The 17,497-nt window shown below is 64.2% G+C and overlaps 2 protein-coding genes across 4 annotated transcripts in view; one reads left to right on the top strand and one right to left on the bottom strand.

Annotated features, from left to right (window-relative positions):
* PSD (pleckstrin and Sec7 domain containing) overlaps positions 1-13,042 on the bottom strand; it is a 46,512-nt gene extending 33,470 nt beyond the window's left edge. Inside the window, exons 1-4 of one of the 2 annotated variants that reach the window (XM_075422762.1) lie at positions 12,995-13,042; positions 10,638-10,759; positions 289-1,129; positions 108-210 (exon numbers count right to left, since the gene is read on the bottom strand). In XM_075422762.1, the coding sequence (XP_075278877.1) occupies positions 108-210; positions 289-999 (814 nt within the window). In that variant the 5' untranslated portion in view covers positions 1,000-1,129; positions 10,638-10,759; positions 12,995-13,042. Of the gene's footprint in view, positions 1-107; positions 211-288; positions 1,130-3,646; positions 3,678-10,637; positions 10,760-12,994 lie in introns of those variants that run through there. The other variant, XM_075422764.1, reaches the window with a different exon arrangement.
* Positions 13,043-13,322: 280 nt separating this feature from the next.
* Positions 13,323-17,446, top strand: FBXL15 (F-box and leucine rich repeat protein 15). Of its 2 annotated transcripts, none has more exons than XM_075422758.1 (4): positions 13,323-13,379; positions 13,784-14,020; positions 14,758-15,260; positions 15,898-17,446. In XM_075422758.1, the coding sequence occupies exons 2-4, from the start codon at positions 13,841-13,843 to the stop codon at positions 16,085-16,087; spliced, it is 873 nt and encodes a 290-aa protein (XP_075278873.1). In that variant the 5' UTR covers positions 13,323-13,379; positions 13,784-13,840; the 3' UTR covers positions 16,088-17,446. The 2 variants fall into 2 exon arrangements, with proteins under 2 accessions (XP_075278873.1, XP_075278872.1); XM_075422757.1 differs by having other exon boundaries at positions 13,351-13,421.
* The last annotated feature ends 51 nt before the right edge of the window (positions 17,447-17,497 follow it).

The raw sequence follows: 17,497 nt of genomic DNA, 5'->3' as shown, positions 1-17,497 counted from the left end.
TCCAGTGGGCACAGATGGGTCCCAAGGGATGGGGCATCCTGGCAGAGGTTCAGACTCGCAAAGGGGGGCTCGGTCTGGCCGAGGGCATCCCCCCACCGGCCTCTTACCTGTCTCTGGGGTGTCTGAGGAGCCGTAGAAGAACTCCCACTTGGCCCTGGCGACGCGCTGGGCGTGTGCCGAGCTCTGCCGGGGGTACGGCCAGGCGCTGCCCTGCAGAGGGGAGAGCCGTCAGCGGGCGACAGACCCCGCGGCAGCGCCCGCGCCCGGCGCAGGGCACCCGGCACCTACCTGGGGTCGGGGCTCCGGCTTCGGGGGGCTCCCAGCGAAGGTGGGGGAATCCTCCGGCAGCCCGTCGGCGAGGGAGCGGCAGAGGCAACCGGCGTCGAGGGCGCAGGGCTCCCTCCCGCAGGGACGCGTGCCCGCCGGGGTCCGGCCGCCGGCCAGGAGCGGGTCGGACGCGGAGACCTCCAGCTTCAGCGCGCGCAGGAGCCGCTCCCGGGGCAGGGTCCGGGGCTGGGGGGACCCTGCGTCCCCACCGAGCTCCAGGCTGCGGCTGAGGCTGCGGGGGCCGTTCTCCCAGCGGGGCGGTGGGCCACCCAGGGTCCGCACGCTGGCCTTCTCGATGAAGCGGAAGGTGACGACAGAGCTGCGTCCCTCAGGGGCCGAGGCGAGCGGCGGGCTGGGGCGGCCACGCTGTGGGGTGCAGGGGGCCGTCAGGGGTCCCGCGCCCAGGCAGCCCCCGCCCAGCTCGGCTGGCCGGCGAGCCAAGGAGCCGGTGCTGCTGCAGAGGCCGAGCGGGCATCGGCGGCCGGCGGGGGCCAGCCCCTTGCGCAGGAGGTGCAGGCGGCCGGCGTTGAGGCTGGGCGTGAGGCAGCGCGGGGGGCTGCGTCTCCCGGCCTCGGGGCTCGCCCCCGCCAGCCAGGGCCTCCGGTCCCCGCCGTGGGCGACGGGCGGGGGCGAGGCGGTGTGGAAGCGGATGGGGCCCCCCGCCTGGGCCATCCCGCCGGAGCGAGGGGGCACGGGGGCGTCAGGTCCGGAGCCCGGCAGGGCAGGACAGGGGCGGCGAGGCAGGGTCCCGGCACCCCTGAGCCGACGGCCGGGTCGAGGGGCGACGCATCCTCAGGCAGCCCTGGAACAAGGGCGAGGAGAGCTGGTTAGGGGGGGCACGCGAGGAGGGTCCGGGAGGGAGGACAGGCAGAAGGAGATGCTCCGGGTGGGCAGCCCCCTTCGAACCCCCTCCTGCTGCGGCGACACTGGCAGCGGCACTGCAGGGACACCGGCAGCCTTCCGCTCGGTCCCCAGCGCGCTCGCTGGCTTCCCAGGGTGCCAGGATGCTCAGGGGCTTCGCCGCAGAGCATCGCCCCGGGCACAGTGGGAGAGCGCGCTATGCATTTTGAAACGGGTTTCATTCATCCTGCTCCTGGGTGAATATATTTACTACCCACAGCCTACTAAAACGCCTTAAATAAAGGGGGAAAAAAAAATGATATAGCGGATCACCAAGACATCCTCCAATTACACTTGCTCAAGGAGTTTAACTCGAGCAGCGTGGGCAAGGAGCCGCTCTCTTTGGAGGTCAGCCTGGGTGTAAAGTGCGTCACACCAGCACACGCCGTGGCCGCTGTCAGCGGCGCAGACAGAGCTGTCAGCACCCACCAGGCCAACAGGCAGGGGTTGTGACAGTCCTGCCCCGGGGGCAGCTGAGCCCGCCCGGCCCCGCGGGCCCAGGGACCCCTTGTCCGCAGGGGAGACCGGGCACCCCAACGCAGCGGGTGGGCGGCTGCAGGTGAAGGCAGGACCCGGAGCCCCACCGGCGCCGTGGGCAGGGCTGCCAACAGTTTTCTTTCCCTCAGTGGAGCTAAAACCTGTCCTTATCCTTCCCCAGGTTTCTCAGAGTTCCTGGTGTGCAGGGAAACCTCAGCCTTGGCTGCTTCTGCCTTCTGACAGATGCCGAGATACTAAGTCCCTCGCTTAGATCTCATCATTCGAAAGCGAGAAACCAAACGCCAGTTGCAAATGGAGGGAAGTGTGATTTCTCCTTCCTCTTCCCAAGTACGAACCAGACAGGATCAGATTCCTGAAGGATGTGGGGCTGGATTTTCAACGGTGTTTAGGCTCCAGAGCTGCAAAGACATAACTCTCAACAAAGCAGCCCAACTCACCCCCGTGGGGCAGGCGCCCATCTATCTGCACTATCACACCGCTAAAAAGCCCGGCTCCCGCTGAGCGGCAGCAATCTGCAATCCGCTCGCCGCAAAAAAACCACACTCCTCTCTAATATGCCAGTTAGCGTTTTTACAATCTTTTTCCCCTCTTGTGGTTCTGTCCACATTCAAGGTTGCTGAAGTTAACTGACAAATAATAAAGATGCGGGGTGTATACACTTCAAATGAAATTCCACTTTTTATCTCCACACAGGCTGACACACGTGCCAAGGAAAAAAAGTTATCGCTAGAAATAGTTGGCGTTCGCCGTAACATAACAGATCTATAAAAACCAGCCTATCATCTCAATACGCGTGAGTTATTGCTAAAACAAAGGGGATAAGCACAGCGTGTCCTCCTGGTTATCAAGGGAAAATTATCAAATTCAGAGTAAAGGCCGTGCCCGCCCGCAAGCCGCCGAAGCCGGCTGGCTACACCATCCAGAGGAGCGAGCTTTTCTGTAATAACGAGAGGTGAAAAGCACAAATGAGAAATGAATGACGGCACTAAGGCTTCCCGCCTGAACTCGTGCATCGGACCGATGCTCTTCAGAGCCCCGCGGTGAGCGGGTCGGGCTCCGGTGGGCGGCAGGGACGCTCGCTGGTCCCGAAGGCCGGAGCAGCCCAGCGAAGCCAAGTGGGGGGCAGCCTGCAGGCAGCCCGGGCCAGGGGGTCGGAGCAGAAGTGGGGAGCGATAGCGGGGGTCTGCGCAGCAGCGGGGTTTGGTTTGTTCAACCAAGCATCTCCCACGCACAAGGAACCTGCTCCTCTCGGCTGCCCCTTCTCAGCGGCCGAAGGGATGCCCGGGCGGGAGCCTGCCCGGCGGTGCGGGGTGATGCGGGGCGAGGGCAGCGGGAGCGGCCCCCGGTGCGTGGGGGAGGAGCGGGGCAGCGGCGGGGGGGGGGGAGGGGAAGCAGGAGGCGCAGGGCCGGGGGCCGCTGCCAGCGGGGGAGGCCATGCGGGGGGAGCTGGGGCGGGAGGGACCCCCGGGGGTGCCTCTGCGCTCGAGTGGGGGGCACGCGGAGCAGCGTCGGGGGTGCGCTGCTGACCGGGGAGGGGTGCCTGGCGGCTCTGGGGCTGCGGGCGAACACGGGACCCCTTCCCGAGGGGGCGTCAGGGGACGCGCCCCCCCCTCCCCAAGGTGGGGCTGAGCCTGCCCTTCCCCCCCCCCACCCCGTCTCGGCGGGATCAGCCCTGAGTGGATGTGACATCCATCCGGATCAGGGGGAACCCCCCCCCGAGCGGGGGGGCCGCCGGAGCCACCTGCACCCCCCCCCCCCCGCCGCATCGGCACACCGGGCCCGCGGGTCCCGGCCCCCCCCGGGCATCCACCGGTGCCCCCGCAGCCGGGAGGGCGCAGAGCCGCCCCGGCCCCCGCAACAACTGCGGCAACTTTTCCCTCTCCGGCCCCCGCCGCGCCCCGCTCTGCTCCCCGCGCCTTACCGGCAGTGCCGCCGCCGCATCCCCCGCCGCTGCCCCGCACGGCACGGCACGGCACGGCACGGCACGGCACGGCACGGCTCGGCCCGCCCCGTCGGGGTGCGGTGCGGTGCGGTGCCACCAGCCCCAGCCCGGCGCTCCCCGCCGCGCTAAGCCCGGCCCGGGCCTGTCACTCCGCCGCGCTGACAGCCCCGGCGGCCAATGGGAAACCCCCGCCGGGAGCCGCGCCCCGCCCCGCCCGGCGGCACCGCCCCACACGCGGAGCGAGGAGCGGTCGCACCCACACCGGGCCCGGGGGGCGTGGCCGCGCCGGCGGGTGGGCGGGGCCCCGTGTGGCAGCGAGCGCGGCCCCGTGCCCCGGTGTGCCCGTCCCCACTGGTACCGAGGTGTCCCAGGCCACCAGGGACCTGACGGTGCTGCGTCACCAACCACCCCACGGAGGGGAAATGCCACCCCAGTCACGGAATCACAGCATGGTTTGGGTTGGAAGGGACCTTGAAGATCATTTGGTTCCAACCCCCCTGCCATGAGCAGGGACATCTCCCACCAGCCCAGGGTGCTCAGAGCTCCATCCAACCTGGCCTTGAGCACTGCCAGGGAGGGGGCAGCCACAGCTTCTCTGGGCAGCCTGGGCCAGGGCCTCACCACCCTCATGGGGAAGAATTTCTTCCTCATATCTGATCTAAATCTGCCCTCTTTTAGTTTAGAGCCGTTCCCCCTTGTCCTATCACTGCACACACAAGGGTGTGCCCTTGTGAAAAGCCCCTCTCCATCCTTCCTGTGGCCCCTCCAGGCACTGGCAGCTGCTCTAAGGTCACCCCGGAGCCTTCTCTTCTCCAGGCTGAACAGCCCCAGCTCCCTCAGCCTGTCCTCGCAGGAGAGGTGCTCCAGCCCTCGGATCATCTCCGTGTCCCTCTTCTGGCCCTGCTCCAACACAGCCATGTCCTTCCTATGTTGGGGGCTCCAGAGCTGGACGCCGGACTCCAGGTGGGGTCTGACGAGAGCGGGGTAAAGGGGCAGAATCCCCTCCCTCACCCTGCTGGCCACGCTGCTCTGGATGCAGCCCAGGATGCGGTTGGCTTTCTGGGCTGCCAGCGCAGGTTGCCGGCTCATGCAATGAGCATCCACCGGTCCCCCCAAGTCCTTCTCATCAGGGCTGCTCTCGAGCCACTCTCCACCCAGTCTGTGCTTGTGTTTGGGATTGTCCCGACCCACGTGCAGGACCTTGCACTTGGCCTTGTTGATCTTCATGGGGTTCACACAGGCCCACCTCTGCAGCCTGTCCAGGTCCCTCTGGATGGTGTCCCTTCCCTCCGGCGTGTCACCCACACCACACAGCTTGGAGTCGAGGTGCCGAGGGTGCACTCAGCCCCGCTGTCCATGTCACCGACAAAGAGATTAAACACCAACCCCTGAGGCACACCGCTCGTCACTGGTCCCCGCCTGGACATCGAGCCGTTCCCGGGACACCACCCGGTGCTACGCGAGGAATAAATGCCGTCCCTCGCGTCCCGCCTGGGTGCTGCGCAGGGACCCCGGGCACCGCGCCGGGTTGGCACAGGGCAGCCGCGGGGCTGGCAGCCATCGCTCCTGGCCTGCCGGATCGATCCGCTGCTAAACGGCACTTCGTTACCCAGCAATCGTCACTAAACGCCAGCCAGCGGAGAGCCGGCGAGAGGGATCTGGGGACACCCTCCCCTCCTCGCTGCCTTCCCTACCCGCAGCGAGCCCACCTCCCCTTGCTGTCACCCGGACTGCGTGTCCCCTGCCTTCCTCCCAGCCACGAGGATGTGGGGAGGATGCCGCGGGCTGGGCAGGCTCTGCTGAGATGGAACGCATGGACGCGCTGCCATTTTCTCCCTCCTCCAGGCTCTGCCTGCCCACGGCCCCTCTCCCCACGCCGGGGACCGCGGGCCCCCACGCTGCCTCGCGCGCAGCCAGCTTCCCCGGTAGGCTGCGAGGAGCTGGGCTAATCGGGGGCCTCGCTCCGTGTCCTCCCTCCCAGGCTCCCGCGCTCTGCCAGCTCCCCGACACATCCACCCGGCTCCGTGTCCTCCCTCCCGGGCTCCCGCGCTCTGCCAGCTCCCCGACACGTCCACCCGGCTCCGTGTCCTCCCTCCCGGGCTCCCACGCTCTGCCAGCTCCCCGACACGTCCACCCGGCTCCGTGTCCTCCCTCCCGGGCTCCCGCGCTCTGCCAGCTCCCCGACACGTCCACCCGGCTCCGTGTCCTCCCTCCCAGGCTCCCGCGCTCTGCCAGCTCCCCGACACGTCCACCCAGCTCCGTGTCCTCCCTCCCGGGCTCCTGCGCTCTGCCAGCTCCCCCAGCCCAGCCCCAGGCAGCTTCCAGCAGCTCTCTGTCGAAGTCCTGCCCGCGCTGCCCTTGTCACCAGCCCACAGCACACCGCTCCCTCCCGAGCGCAGAGGGGTGGGGGGCACAGGGGCAGCACGGCGAGGAACTCCTTGCTTGGGGGACTTCAACCTGGCACGTCGTCGTGTCGTCCTGGCAGCCGTACAGATCCAAATCCTGTCCCGAGGCACGCAGGCTGCTCAGGGGGGGGTCTCTCGAGGGGTACGTGGCACAGCCGGACCGTGCAGGCACTGCATCTGGCAGGAAGCACCGAGGCTCCCCAAGCCTGGCTCCGCAGTGGGTATCTACATGACTTCTTGGCCCGCAGAACGCATTTACTCTCAGGGCAGCAGGTGGATGCAGGACAAGGGCAGCGGCATCCTCGCGTGTGCGGTGCCAGCTCTTCCCCCCGAGCCCCCTCGGCTCCTGCAGACACACAGACACTGCTCTCCTCCTCCCGGCCCGACCGCTTCTCCTGCAGCCATGGCCGTGCGTGGAGCACTAAGGGGCTGCCGGAGCCCTTTCCTCCAGCACAGCCGAGGGCGTGTGGGCCGTATTGCGACTCACTGCTGCCAAGATCAGCGGGGCTCGCTGGGCACAGCGTAACCCTGCGAGCATGGACAGTCGCTCTGTCCGCAGTGGGTGAGGAGCACCCACTCCAGCTCACTGGAAGTACTGGGGAAACTGTAAGCCTAGCCCCGCGGAAGATGCATCTCGGTGAGGGAAGCCAAACTCCCCTCGTCTCCGCGTTGAGGGCTCTGGTGCAACCAGTGAGGCTGCATGTGCTCCCCCAGGGCCTGGATTTAACTACACGGCTCTAATTAATGCCTCTTGCCTCCGGTGCCAGCACCCAGCCACATCCTCGCTGTGTGTTAAAAAAGCCGCTGCAGCATGAGCCAAGTCTTTAATGGGCTGATGCGCTTATCTGCTATCCCACCAGGCTGGTGGTTAAGGGTAGGCGGTGAAAACACCCTTCCTTGACAGACTGTTGTACGAACGATGCTTTACAGCGTGCCCGGGGGCAAAAAGGCAGCGCCGGAGACCCTGCCTGCCTCCCCCCAGCCTCAGGCTCCTGCCCAGCCCGGGATGGGAGGCGAGCACACCCCGTGTCTGGTGCAGGGCAGGCACGCGGAACCGCAGCAGGGTTTTTCAGGGTGAAAAGCACAGACTGCAACACGTTTTACCAGAGAGAAGAACCAGCACAGGCTGCAGTCTGCGCCGGGGTAGTGCTGCCAGTGCCCTCCCCAGTGCCTCAGCTCCGGCCTGGGGCTGCCCCATCCCGCCGGAGGGACACCGGCCTGGAAGAGCAGGGAGGAGGTAGCGAGAGCCATGCGCTGTAACAAAATATTTCCATAACACCCCAGGAACACTGCCAGGACAGAAATCCCCTGAGCCCATCCCAGCCCCAGGCTTCCCCCTGCACCAGCACTGCTCGGTCAGGATGAAAGCAAACACAGCAGCACAGTAACGCCTGTCCTGGGCACGCGGAAGGTGGGGTCCCAGCACAGTGCAGGCCATAAATAATCCCCCTACGCCGCAGCTGGGGGAACAACCGTGTGGGAGCACCTCCTGGTAAAGAGATGCTCAGGGCAAAAGACGGTCTCGGAGGAAAGGAGATTTCTGGCTGGTGGGGTGCACTCTCCGCTGAGGACAGAGCTCCTGGGTGCCGGCGGGTGTCTCAGACCGTGGTGTATCACTACGCCAGAGAGACCAGTTTAGTCTGAAACAACCCAAACCGACCAGTTGTCTGATGCAGCCTCCCAGGACACAGCCTGCGCTGCAGCGCAGAGCTTTGGAGCCGCTCTCCAGCTGATCTCTGCAGTGGCAAGAGGTGATCCCTACCGCCATCTTCAGCCTCCAGATTCACAGGGGAAAAGGTGAAAGCAGGAGTGAGAGCAGTGAGTACAGGGAGAATCTTGTGTGGAAAAGAGACAGCAAGCCCCAGGCACGTGGCCTGGCCCTGCACAGGGAGTACGTGGTCGCATACAGAACTGTATAGAAGGTGTGGAAAGCCCTCAAAGGTCATTTAAGGAGGAGCAATTACAAGCATAACGAGGAAACTGAGCACAACCTGACAACACAGAGATGTGTTGAGACACATGGGAAGGACATGTTGGAAGCTTGGAAACAGTGGATTCATGAGGCCAGGTTGGATGGGGCTTTGAGCAACCCAGTCTAGTGGAAAGTGTCCCTGTCCATGGCAGAAGGGTTGGAACTAGGTGATCTTTGAGGCCCCTCCCAACCCAACCCGTTCAATGGTTCTATGAGGGGGATGCTGCAGAACAGCCCTGCGTTGCTGCCGTAGCTAGGAGCTCCTCACGCATTTTCCTCTTCCAAGCCCGACTTGCACAGCCTGGCCTTGCTTTATTTTTTTTTTTTTTTTAGCCCTGACTGTGCTCCCAGATTCTCTTCTCAAAAAGGGGAAGGGGGGGAAGGGGACACATCGGGGAAGGGCTGAGCAGAAGGCACCATGGGTTCCTGTTTCGCCAGCTCACAAGTGGCTCCTGGTGGCACTGTACAATCTCAGCGCTCACTGAGAGCAGAGTTTGCCCTGCGAGCTCAACACCTTCTCCCACACAACCAAGGAGTCCAGCTGTGGTCCATTCCAGCCCTGAAAGCAACGGAGCGTGCCAGACTCACCCTGCAGCCAGAGAGAATATGGAGACATGGCCTTTAAAAGATCCTGGTGAGAGTCTAAGCAAAAGCAGCGTTAAGAGACCTAACCTAGCTTCTGGGGTGCTGCATGCACCCATCTCATTTTAAAGGAGTGAGCATCACAAACCTACTCATGTCCTTGAAACGGCCTTGCCTCTGTCTCCACTTGAGACTACTAGCAAACAGCAGAGGAAATGCCCCTCAAGTCTGTGCAAGGCTAAAGGTGTCTCGCCAGCAAGGTGCCAGGCCACCATACGAGGTGACAGATCCTAGGACAGCAGTCAGTGTTGGCTTGGCACTGTACCAATGCCCTAAAAACAAGTCGTACCCTCCTACAGCGCCAGCCACTGGGGACCTCAGCAGACTTGAGGAAACCCCGCTAACCGCTTAGTACGCCTTTGACATGAAAATAACGGTATTTTCAACGCAAGGGAAAAGTCAAGGGGCACGGGTGGGGAAGACTTGACCAAGATCAGCCAGCAAATCAGGAGCACCTCTGGGAACTGAAGCCTGGATTCCCGACTCAGCTCTTCTAACCACATCGCTCCCTCCCTTCAGGCCCCAGTTCCTAAACCTCCCCCCTTCTTCCTGAAGGATGAGGTCAGGAACAAACTGCTCCTCTTTAAAAGTACAGGCAGGCATCAGCACTGCCTTGCAGCAGCAGAGCTGGCTGAAGTATCTGTTCATTTCAGGGACACGCTCATGAGGATGAAGATCCCAGCAGGATGAGACCCAAGGCCATGCCCTAGCTCTGAGGGCAGCCAGCACCGTGTGTTTCCAAGGAAGATACAACAAAGCTGCAGCAGCTGCTGTGAGCTAATCTGCTTCCTCCCCCCAGGGCTCAGCTTGGTCTCTCATCACTGCGGATCCGCTCAAGGCCTGACGCAGGAGCCCTGCTCCTCCTCGCAGGACATCGGTGGTCACTGGGATAACAGGAGAGCCGTAGAACCAACCAGTGTCCTCTGCTTGCTGAGGGCACCGGTGCAATACGCTTCCCAGACGTCACAGCCCAGCACTGCTTCTGCTAACAGGCAGCTTCGGACACGCTTCGTCCAAAACAACGTCTGACGAGGGGACAAAGCAGAGGGGACAAAGCAGAAGCAACAGGCACGGAGCTGGTGCATGGCAGATGCAGTTCCCCCTTGGGAGGGAAGCACCTCCAAGCTCAGCTCATGGATCTCGCAAGGGGCACCCTCTTTAAGCCCGGAGCCGGGGCTGCCAGAACGACCCCAGGCACACACCATGCCACGGAGCTGCGAGGACATGTGCCGAAGCCAGGCCAGCTGGGCTGACCAAAGTGTTTGTCAGCTCCACGTCCCCACCTCTCATGTCCAGCCTCCACCAGGCTTATTGCCAAACTCATAGCACTTACATCCACTGGTAGACTTGCACACAAACAGGAGCACAGCCTTTTCTATTTTCTTTTAGATGATAAATTAAGAGAACTGGTCAGTCTTACAGAAGTTATCATAATCTTTCCCACATCCTCTTTAAAATGTAGAAGCTGGCAGTTATCCAAGCTTCTGGAGGGAAGTTTTTAGCCCAAGTTCTGCCCTTATGCTACTGCTCAGCTGGCAAGGTGAATTCCCCTGCTCTTAAGGGACCCTCCGACACCAAGGCAAACTCAGGAACCTGCTTTGGCAGGCCAGTCCGCCGCTTTAGGGCTCAACTAGAAATGCACATCCAGCTGAAGCTTTAAAAGGAGACTTACAGACACCTCTCAAGAAAAATGCAGACCCACCTTAGGCAAAGCGCGTGCCACCAGAAAGGCAGAAACTCGCTGTAACTCCCAGCTGAGACAGCAGAGCAGAACAAGGCTCTGGCCTTTTAAGCTTGCCTGCTTTGAGCTGCCCCTTCGCTGCTGAGCTGCAGTGGATAACACCTCCCAAGCCCTGCCCTACAGCACTGCACAGCCACGCCGAAGCCACGCTGCATACAGGAAGGCTTTACAGACGCAAGCACAAACAGGGTGCTGGCTCGGGACCCTTACCGTCGGGGCAGTCCTAGGCTGCTAGCTCCACTGGCCATCCCGAGGGCGTAAAGCTGTGCCTCTGCGTGCAGCCCCACGATGCAGAAACAGGCGCTGGTGCTCTTGCCGTGTCTGCAGTCAACCTGCAGATGAGAAGCAGAACAGCCTGAGCATTTTACAGCTGGAAACGGTCTGTGACTTCCAGGACATGCATCTCTAGCTATAGTCTCAAACCAACCACCTAAACCTCCACACACCAACAGCTTGTCAGGGCCCTGCGGGCACTAATGAACCTCAGCGGCCCCAACCAGCCTCACCTGGAGCCTCCACCCACTCCTGCCCATAGGCTCAGGGGCTCTATTTAAGCTGAGCCTGGGGCTCTTCTTTTCTGTGAGCAATTTATTTTCAGTGAGTGACATTGTAGGAGTGTTAGCCCTTGGCTAGGCTTAGCTGTCCTCATGCTGGGCTACAGGCTCTGTGGGTGTGGACCCTCTACTGTAGGTTGGTGTCGTAGCTGGACTCCCACCTGCCCCCTCACCACGGCCCTGCCTGTTGACCGTCGGGCTGTGTCTGACCCTGGATGCCCTTGCTGGGCACCAGCCAGTGAGACCCCTGCCCTCTGAGCAGCAGCCACCCCTGCTGTGCCCTGGCACGTTTACCCTGCTGTTCCCCACCTTGCTTGCGCTCCTCTAAATAATGAGGCAGCAAGCTCAGGGCTGCACGGGGCTCAGGGGCTGGAGGTTTGTCAGGGCAGGCACAGTGTCTGCTGTGGAGCTGCATCAGGGAGGCTGTTGTCAGGCTGCAGGGTCCGAGAGCTGCTCGCTGCTTCCTAAGGCTGACCCGGTGAGCTCCATCTGGAAGGAGCCGGCACCACCTGAGGGGCCGTAGTGCCCCAGCCCTGGCACAGCCGCCGCTGCAGGCAGGCTGGGGTGGGCTGGGTGAAAGCTGACTCCCGAACGGTCCCCAGGGTGGCTCGGCAGAGACGGCCCTGTGCTGACCCGTTCTTGAGGCTCTGCCTCGGCGCAGGGTATTAACGGCGGGAGAAACTTTGTCTTCTCCACGGGAGGGGCCAAGCTTGTGCAGACACAAGCCAGGGAAAGGCTGGGATGCAACAGAGGCCAGGTGAATGCAGCCAGATCTCGCTTCTGCCCCTGCTCTAGCCAGGCCTCCGCACCTCCTCGTGGCACCCGGACCCCGTCTGGGCAGGCTCCGAGGCCCACTGCCAGCAAGCTCCCGGGGAAGTGACTCAGCCAGCCCAGCTGCATCAGGCGAAGTGAAAAACATCACCAGAGGCTGGTGTGGGAGCAGAGCGGGTCCCGCGTGCCAGCCCGGCACACGTGCTGCTCAGGAAGGGTAACAAGCAGTGCACAGCGCAGCGAGGACTCGACACGAGCTGGGGGCTGCCAGCCAGGTCTGTCTGGCACAGAACGGCTTCAGCGAAGGCCAGATGCAACTGAGCGCTGCGCTCCCTTGCTCGCCGGGGCTCCCACACCAAGACCGCTATTTCAGAAAGCCTCCTCGTAGCCAGCTCCAGTCGCAGGCAGTTGCTCGCAGGGGCAAGGTGAGGGGACCCCCCGCCAGACACCACGCTGCTGTTCCACAGCAGGAACCGAGCGCAGGGCTGAAACCTCCGAGGGGCAACACGAACCCTCCCAACCCAGAAGCAGGGTCAGCCCTCACAGAGCTGCGGTGACCCCGCCGCAGGGGAAGGGAGGGCTGTGCCAGGTCGTGGCCGGGGGCATCCTCAGCTCCTTCAGCAAACTGGAATCCCCTGCCTTGCTTGTGTTGCTGCGAGGAGAGCGCTGTGCTAACTCCGGGGGCCGCCGGGACCCCCGAGGGCAGGCGCTGGGTGCCGGGGGCAGGCGGGCGGCGTGGGTCGCTGCCCCAGGGGATGGGCGGCGGGGTGAGCAGACCCTTCCCCAAACCAGCCTCCACACTGGGAGGGAAGAAGCGGACCCGGGTGCACAGGCAGGTGGTCGCTTCCCCGGGAGTTCGGCCCCGGGGCTCGCCGCGCGTGGGCCCTGCTCTTCTCCCGGGTGGGCTTCCAGCGGCGATGGGCGGCTGGGTGCTGGGGGTTAGAGGGCTCGGGTCCGAGCGGGGACAGGGTCGCCGGTCCCGGGCCAGCGCTGGGCAGCGGCAGCGGAGCCCCGTACCCTCGGGGCTGTCTCCCCGGGAAGCTGCGGGAGCGCTGCGTCGAGTCCTGACGGCTCGGCGGGGGGACGCGGGCCGGGGTTGCTGTGAGAGCAGAGCCCCGGGGAGCGGCATTTGCCGGGGGTCCCTCCGCTCCCGCGGCGGGGGGGGGCAGAGCCCGCCGGGAGAGCGGCGGGGCCGGGCGGGGGTCTAGGGGCCGGGGGCGGGGGGTCGGCACCGTCGCTCACCGGCAGCGGGGGGGTCCCGGCGGGTCCCGGCTCCGCGTGGTGCTGAACGGACAGCGCCGCCGCGCCGCGCATGCGCGGGGCCGCCCGCCGGGGGAGCGGGGCCGGGGCGGGGGGTGCGCGCCGGGGGGCGGGGGCGATGGTGCGCGCTGGGATGAGACTGGGGTGACTGGGGTGACTGGGGGGCCGCGACGTGCGGTGTGCACCGGGAGGCGCCGGCACTGGCCCGCGGCCGCCGGGCTGCCCCGTCCCGCCCGCGGCCGCCGGGCCCGGCAGGACCGAGCGCCGCCAGGGGGTGGGGCGAGGCGGGGCGCGCGCGTACTTCCGCCGGCCGGCGTGACGTCACGCGTGGACGCCGGCGTCGGGGGCGGGGGGAGGCGCGGCGGAGGCGAGCGGCGGGGAGCGGAGCGGAGCCCCGGCGGGGCGGCGGGTACCGGGCTGGGGGTGGGCTCGGCTGGTGGCTGTCTGCGGGCCCCGGGGGCCGAGCGGGGCCCGTGGGGCGGCGGAGGGGGGAGCGGCCGCGGGCGTGGGTCGTCGTGTCCCCGCCGGGACCCCTCCGCTTCTCCTCGGCCTCCCCCCGCTGCACCGGGGCGGAGCTCTCGCAGGGGTACCGGGGGGCGTTGGGGGGGGCTGCGGGCCCGGGGCGCGGTGGGCAGCTGGTGGAGGGCCCCAGCCGAGCTCTCCTAGAGCGGGGCCCAGGCGGGGGGACTCGGGGGCCCGGGCGGCGAGGTGTCACCGGGCAGCGGCCGCGGGAGACGCGGCTGAGTCTCTGTTTCTGGCTGTTCCCCCCAGGAGCACCCGGTGGGACAGCCCGGCCTTTGCCGCGGCCTGGCTTGCCGGCGTCCGACGATGAGTTTGGCCCCCTCCAGGGGATGCCTCCTGGACCTGCCCTGGGAAGACATCCTGGTTCCTCACGTCCTCTGCCACCTGCCGCTGCAGCAGCTCCTGAGCCTGCAGAGGGTCAGCAAGTCGTTCCAGTCTCTCATCCAGCTGTACCTGGCCAACATGCGCTGCTTCGACTCGACCCAGGTATCGGGCGGCTCCGAGGGAGATGCTCACGTGGGAGCTGCTGCCTCCGTGGGGAGAAGAAAGCCCTGGCGAGGAGGCCGGGCTCTGCTCCGGCGTCATGCTGGAGGGATGGGCCCGGGGAGGAGAGGCCGTGATTCAGGGCCCAGCAATGCCGGTGGCCTTAGCAAGAGGCTTTGGGAGGAGTGAGTCTGGAAGCTCCAGCTGGGCCATGACAGGGCACCGGCTGGCAGCTACCCGAGCCAGCCCTGGGGTGGCACGGCCTGCCCGTCCTCACGCGTGAGCCAGCCCTGGGGTGGCACGGCCTGCCTGTCCGCATGGAGGTTGTGCAGCGGCGTGGGACTGGCAGGGAGCACTCTGTGCCTGGTCTTCAGGGGAAAGCTTGTGCTGGCCCTGGGAGGCACTGCCTGGGCCTTGGGAAGATGGGAGCTGCTGTTCTGGGAGGACACAGAGCGGTCTAGCAAAGAGGTTTTTGGAGAGCAGGGGTGCGGAGCCCATCAGGAGTGTATAAACGCAGGGGTGATGATGGGGGATGGAGAAGCCAGAGCATCTTCTAGCTTGTGGCAGTAGCCTTGGCATGAGGGGAGGAGAGCCCGATGGCAGGATTAGCCCTGGGATGAGGAGTGGGGGTGGCTTTGGTCACCACGGTCACAGCAGAGGAGAGGAGAGATGATTTGGTGAGGATCAGGCTGCTCTGAAACTCTGGGGGATGCCTCATTCTTCCTGGGTTCCCCACGCAGGTCGGACCTGCCATCCCTCGAGCTGCTTTCGTTAACCTGCTGAAGGACAACGAAGTGCTGCAGCAGCTGGCGCTCCAGAACTGCTCCGACTGGCTGACGGACAGGGAGCTGCTCCCGGTCATCGGGCAGAACCACCACCTCCACCAGATCCAGCTGAAGGGCTGCGCCCAGCTCAGCCGGCACGCGCTGGTGGCCATCTCGCTGAGCTGCCCCAACCTGCGCCAGCTCTCCCTGGCTCACTGCGAGTGGGTGGACAGCCTGTCCTTGCGCAGCCTGGCCGACCACTGCAAGGCACTGGAGGCTGTGGACCTGACGGCCTGTCGCCAGCTGAAGGACGAGGCCATCTGCTACCTGGCGCAGAAGTGCGCCGGGCTCAAGTCGCTGTCGCTGGCTGTCAATGCCAACGTGGGTGATGTGGCGGTCGAGGAGGTTGCCAAGTGCTGCCCTGAGCTGGAGCACCTGGATCTCACGGGGTGTCTGCGAGTCAAGAATGACTCCATCAGGTACTGTGTTGGTCTCTTCTCCCCAGTAACCAGTGACAGGACGAGAGGCAATGGCCTCAAGTTGCGCCAGGGGAGGTTCAGATTGAATATTAGGAAAAATGTCTTTACTGAAAGAGTGGTCAGGCACTGGGACAGGCTGCCCAGGGCAGTGGGGGAGTCACCATCCCCGGAGAGGTTCAGAAACCGTGTGGATGTGGCACTTCAGGACATGGTTTAGCAGGCGTGGTGGAGTTGGGGTGACGGTTGGACTTAATGATCTTGGAGGTCTTTTCCAACCTTAATGATTCTGTGAGCAATGTGGGGACATGGGGTGGGGAGAAGAGGAGAACCAGAGAGAAAAAGTCAGATTTCCTCATGCCGAAGGCAGAGAGAGCTCAGGCTGGGGAGAAGCCACTAGCAGGCCCTTCAGGAGAGGCACTGTGTGCTAGCAGCAGCGAGTTCCCCAGCATGTCACCGGGGGTAGGTCTGAGATCCAGCCATGTCCCCTCTGGTCTGAGAGAAGCTCGGGGGTGGTGCTTCCAAAGGACGGGGCGCGAGTGGCACAGCTGTGAGCGCTGGGCTGCTGGCAGTAGTGGAGAGGGCGAGTGGTGCACTCGGGAGTCCTGGCTTGCAACCTGCCTGTGCTCTTTCTCGTCAGGGTCCTGGCTGAGTACTGTCCCAAGCTGCGCTCACTGAAGGTGAAGCATTGCCACAACGTGGCCGAGTCCAGCCTGAGCATCCTCCGGAGCCGTGGCGTGGAGCTGGACGTGGAGCCTCCACTGCAGAGGGCTCTCGTTCTCCTGCAGGACGTGGTTGGCTTTGCCCCTTTCATCAACCTCCAGATCTAGGACTGCTGCTGCCGGGGAGCGGGGGCCTGGCGCGATGCTGGGACCCCGGGAGGATGCTGGAACCGGCTGCTGCGGAGACGTGCGGAGGGAGAGGTTGGTCCCGTTGGCGAGGCTGGCCCGAGCAGGGCTCGCTCTGTCCTCTGGGGCTGTTTGGCAGCCACTGGGTGTTCGTGAGTGGGCTTTGCTGGTGCCTCCGGGGAAAGTAACTCCCTCTGCAGTGGCGTGTCGAGAGTGCGTGACTTGCAGGAACACCATGGTGCTGAACAGGCCTTGGCCAGGCCGGCTAATAGATAGGATTTATCATTTGTTGTATTTTAAATCTTTAAGCGGCAGCTGTCCAGAGAGCAGGAGCGTGTTTGCTGGGAGTGTCCCCAGGGGTGGGTGCGCAGGGCATGCCAGCGGAGCTGCGCAGCAAACCAGACCAGCCGGAACAGAAAGGAGAGCAGCCGCAGCCCTCCTCTGGGGAGAGGGCAGGCCCCTCCGGGAGCAGGGCAGTGGGCCTGGCCCCAGCCCGTGGGCACTGGCCAGCCTGGCGCGGCAGGGCTGGCATGGCCCCCGTGCTGGCAGCCTGTCTGTCCAGGCCTAGGGCGCTGGTTCAGGCTGCTGCAAGGTGGGAGTTGTTTTTGGGGGGAACACCCTCCCACCTGCAGTTTCACTGACAGAAAACCACCAAACCTAGCTGTGCTGTCACTGAAAGCACTTGGCCATTGCCGTTTGTTTCTTCCAGCTTCTGACTTCACATTTCAGCGGTGCCCAGGCCTGGCACTATACCCTGCTCTGTCGCGAGGCCGGCGCTTCGGCACTCGGCAGCGGTGAGAAACGGCAGGAGCCCTGGCCATGCTGCCAGCTGGGGTTTAGGGGGTGCTGCAGGCTGCGTTGGCAGGGACAGCCTAGTTCTGGTCTGGAGTTCAGCCTCAGCCCTTGTATCTGCTAGGTGGTTAGCCAAACGGCAGCCACACCTTGCGGTGGATGTGATGAAGAGAGTAATTAGGGGAAGAGAGGATGACCCTGCTCCTATCTCTGGCCCCAGGAGGTATTGGAGGCAATGTCCTTAAAGCATGTGCATGCTCTGGCTGAACTACACATCAACTCACATCATCTTTATTAACACTGGCACTTAGTTTAAAGCAACAGTGCACACAGACTTGTAAAAAGCTTGCTGTAAAAGCACAAGCCACATCTTAGATCTAAAAAAGTCCCATGCAAGGAATAGCAGAGAATGCCCAGGCCCCGGAGGAGAGCTGCTGCGGCGTGCTCCTGGGCGCAGAGGGACAGCTGTGCAAGGAGGGACGGCTCCTCCTTGTCACCTGGGTTAGTTGAGGAAGCTGAAAGCAGTGTGCCGGCTCCCAGGTTAGTCCCAGTTAGCGGCAGGCAGAGGAGTCCCCTCATCCCTCGTGCCGTGCGTCCATC

Source organism: Opisthocomus hoazin, chromosome 6 (assembly GCF_030867145.1).
Source record: "Opisthocomus hoazin isolate bOpiHoa1 chromosome 6, bOpiHoa1.hap1, whole genome shotgun sequence".
Classification (NCBI taxonomy): domain Eukaryota; kingdom Metazoa; phylum Chordata; class Aves; order Opisthocomiformes; family Opisthocomidae; genus Opisthocomus; species Opisthocomus hoazin.
The sequence above is the reverse complement of the archived record's forward strand: the minus strand, read 5'-3'. Positions and strand labels throughout refer to the sequence as shown.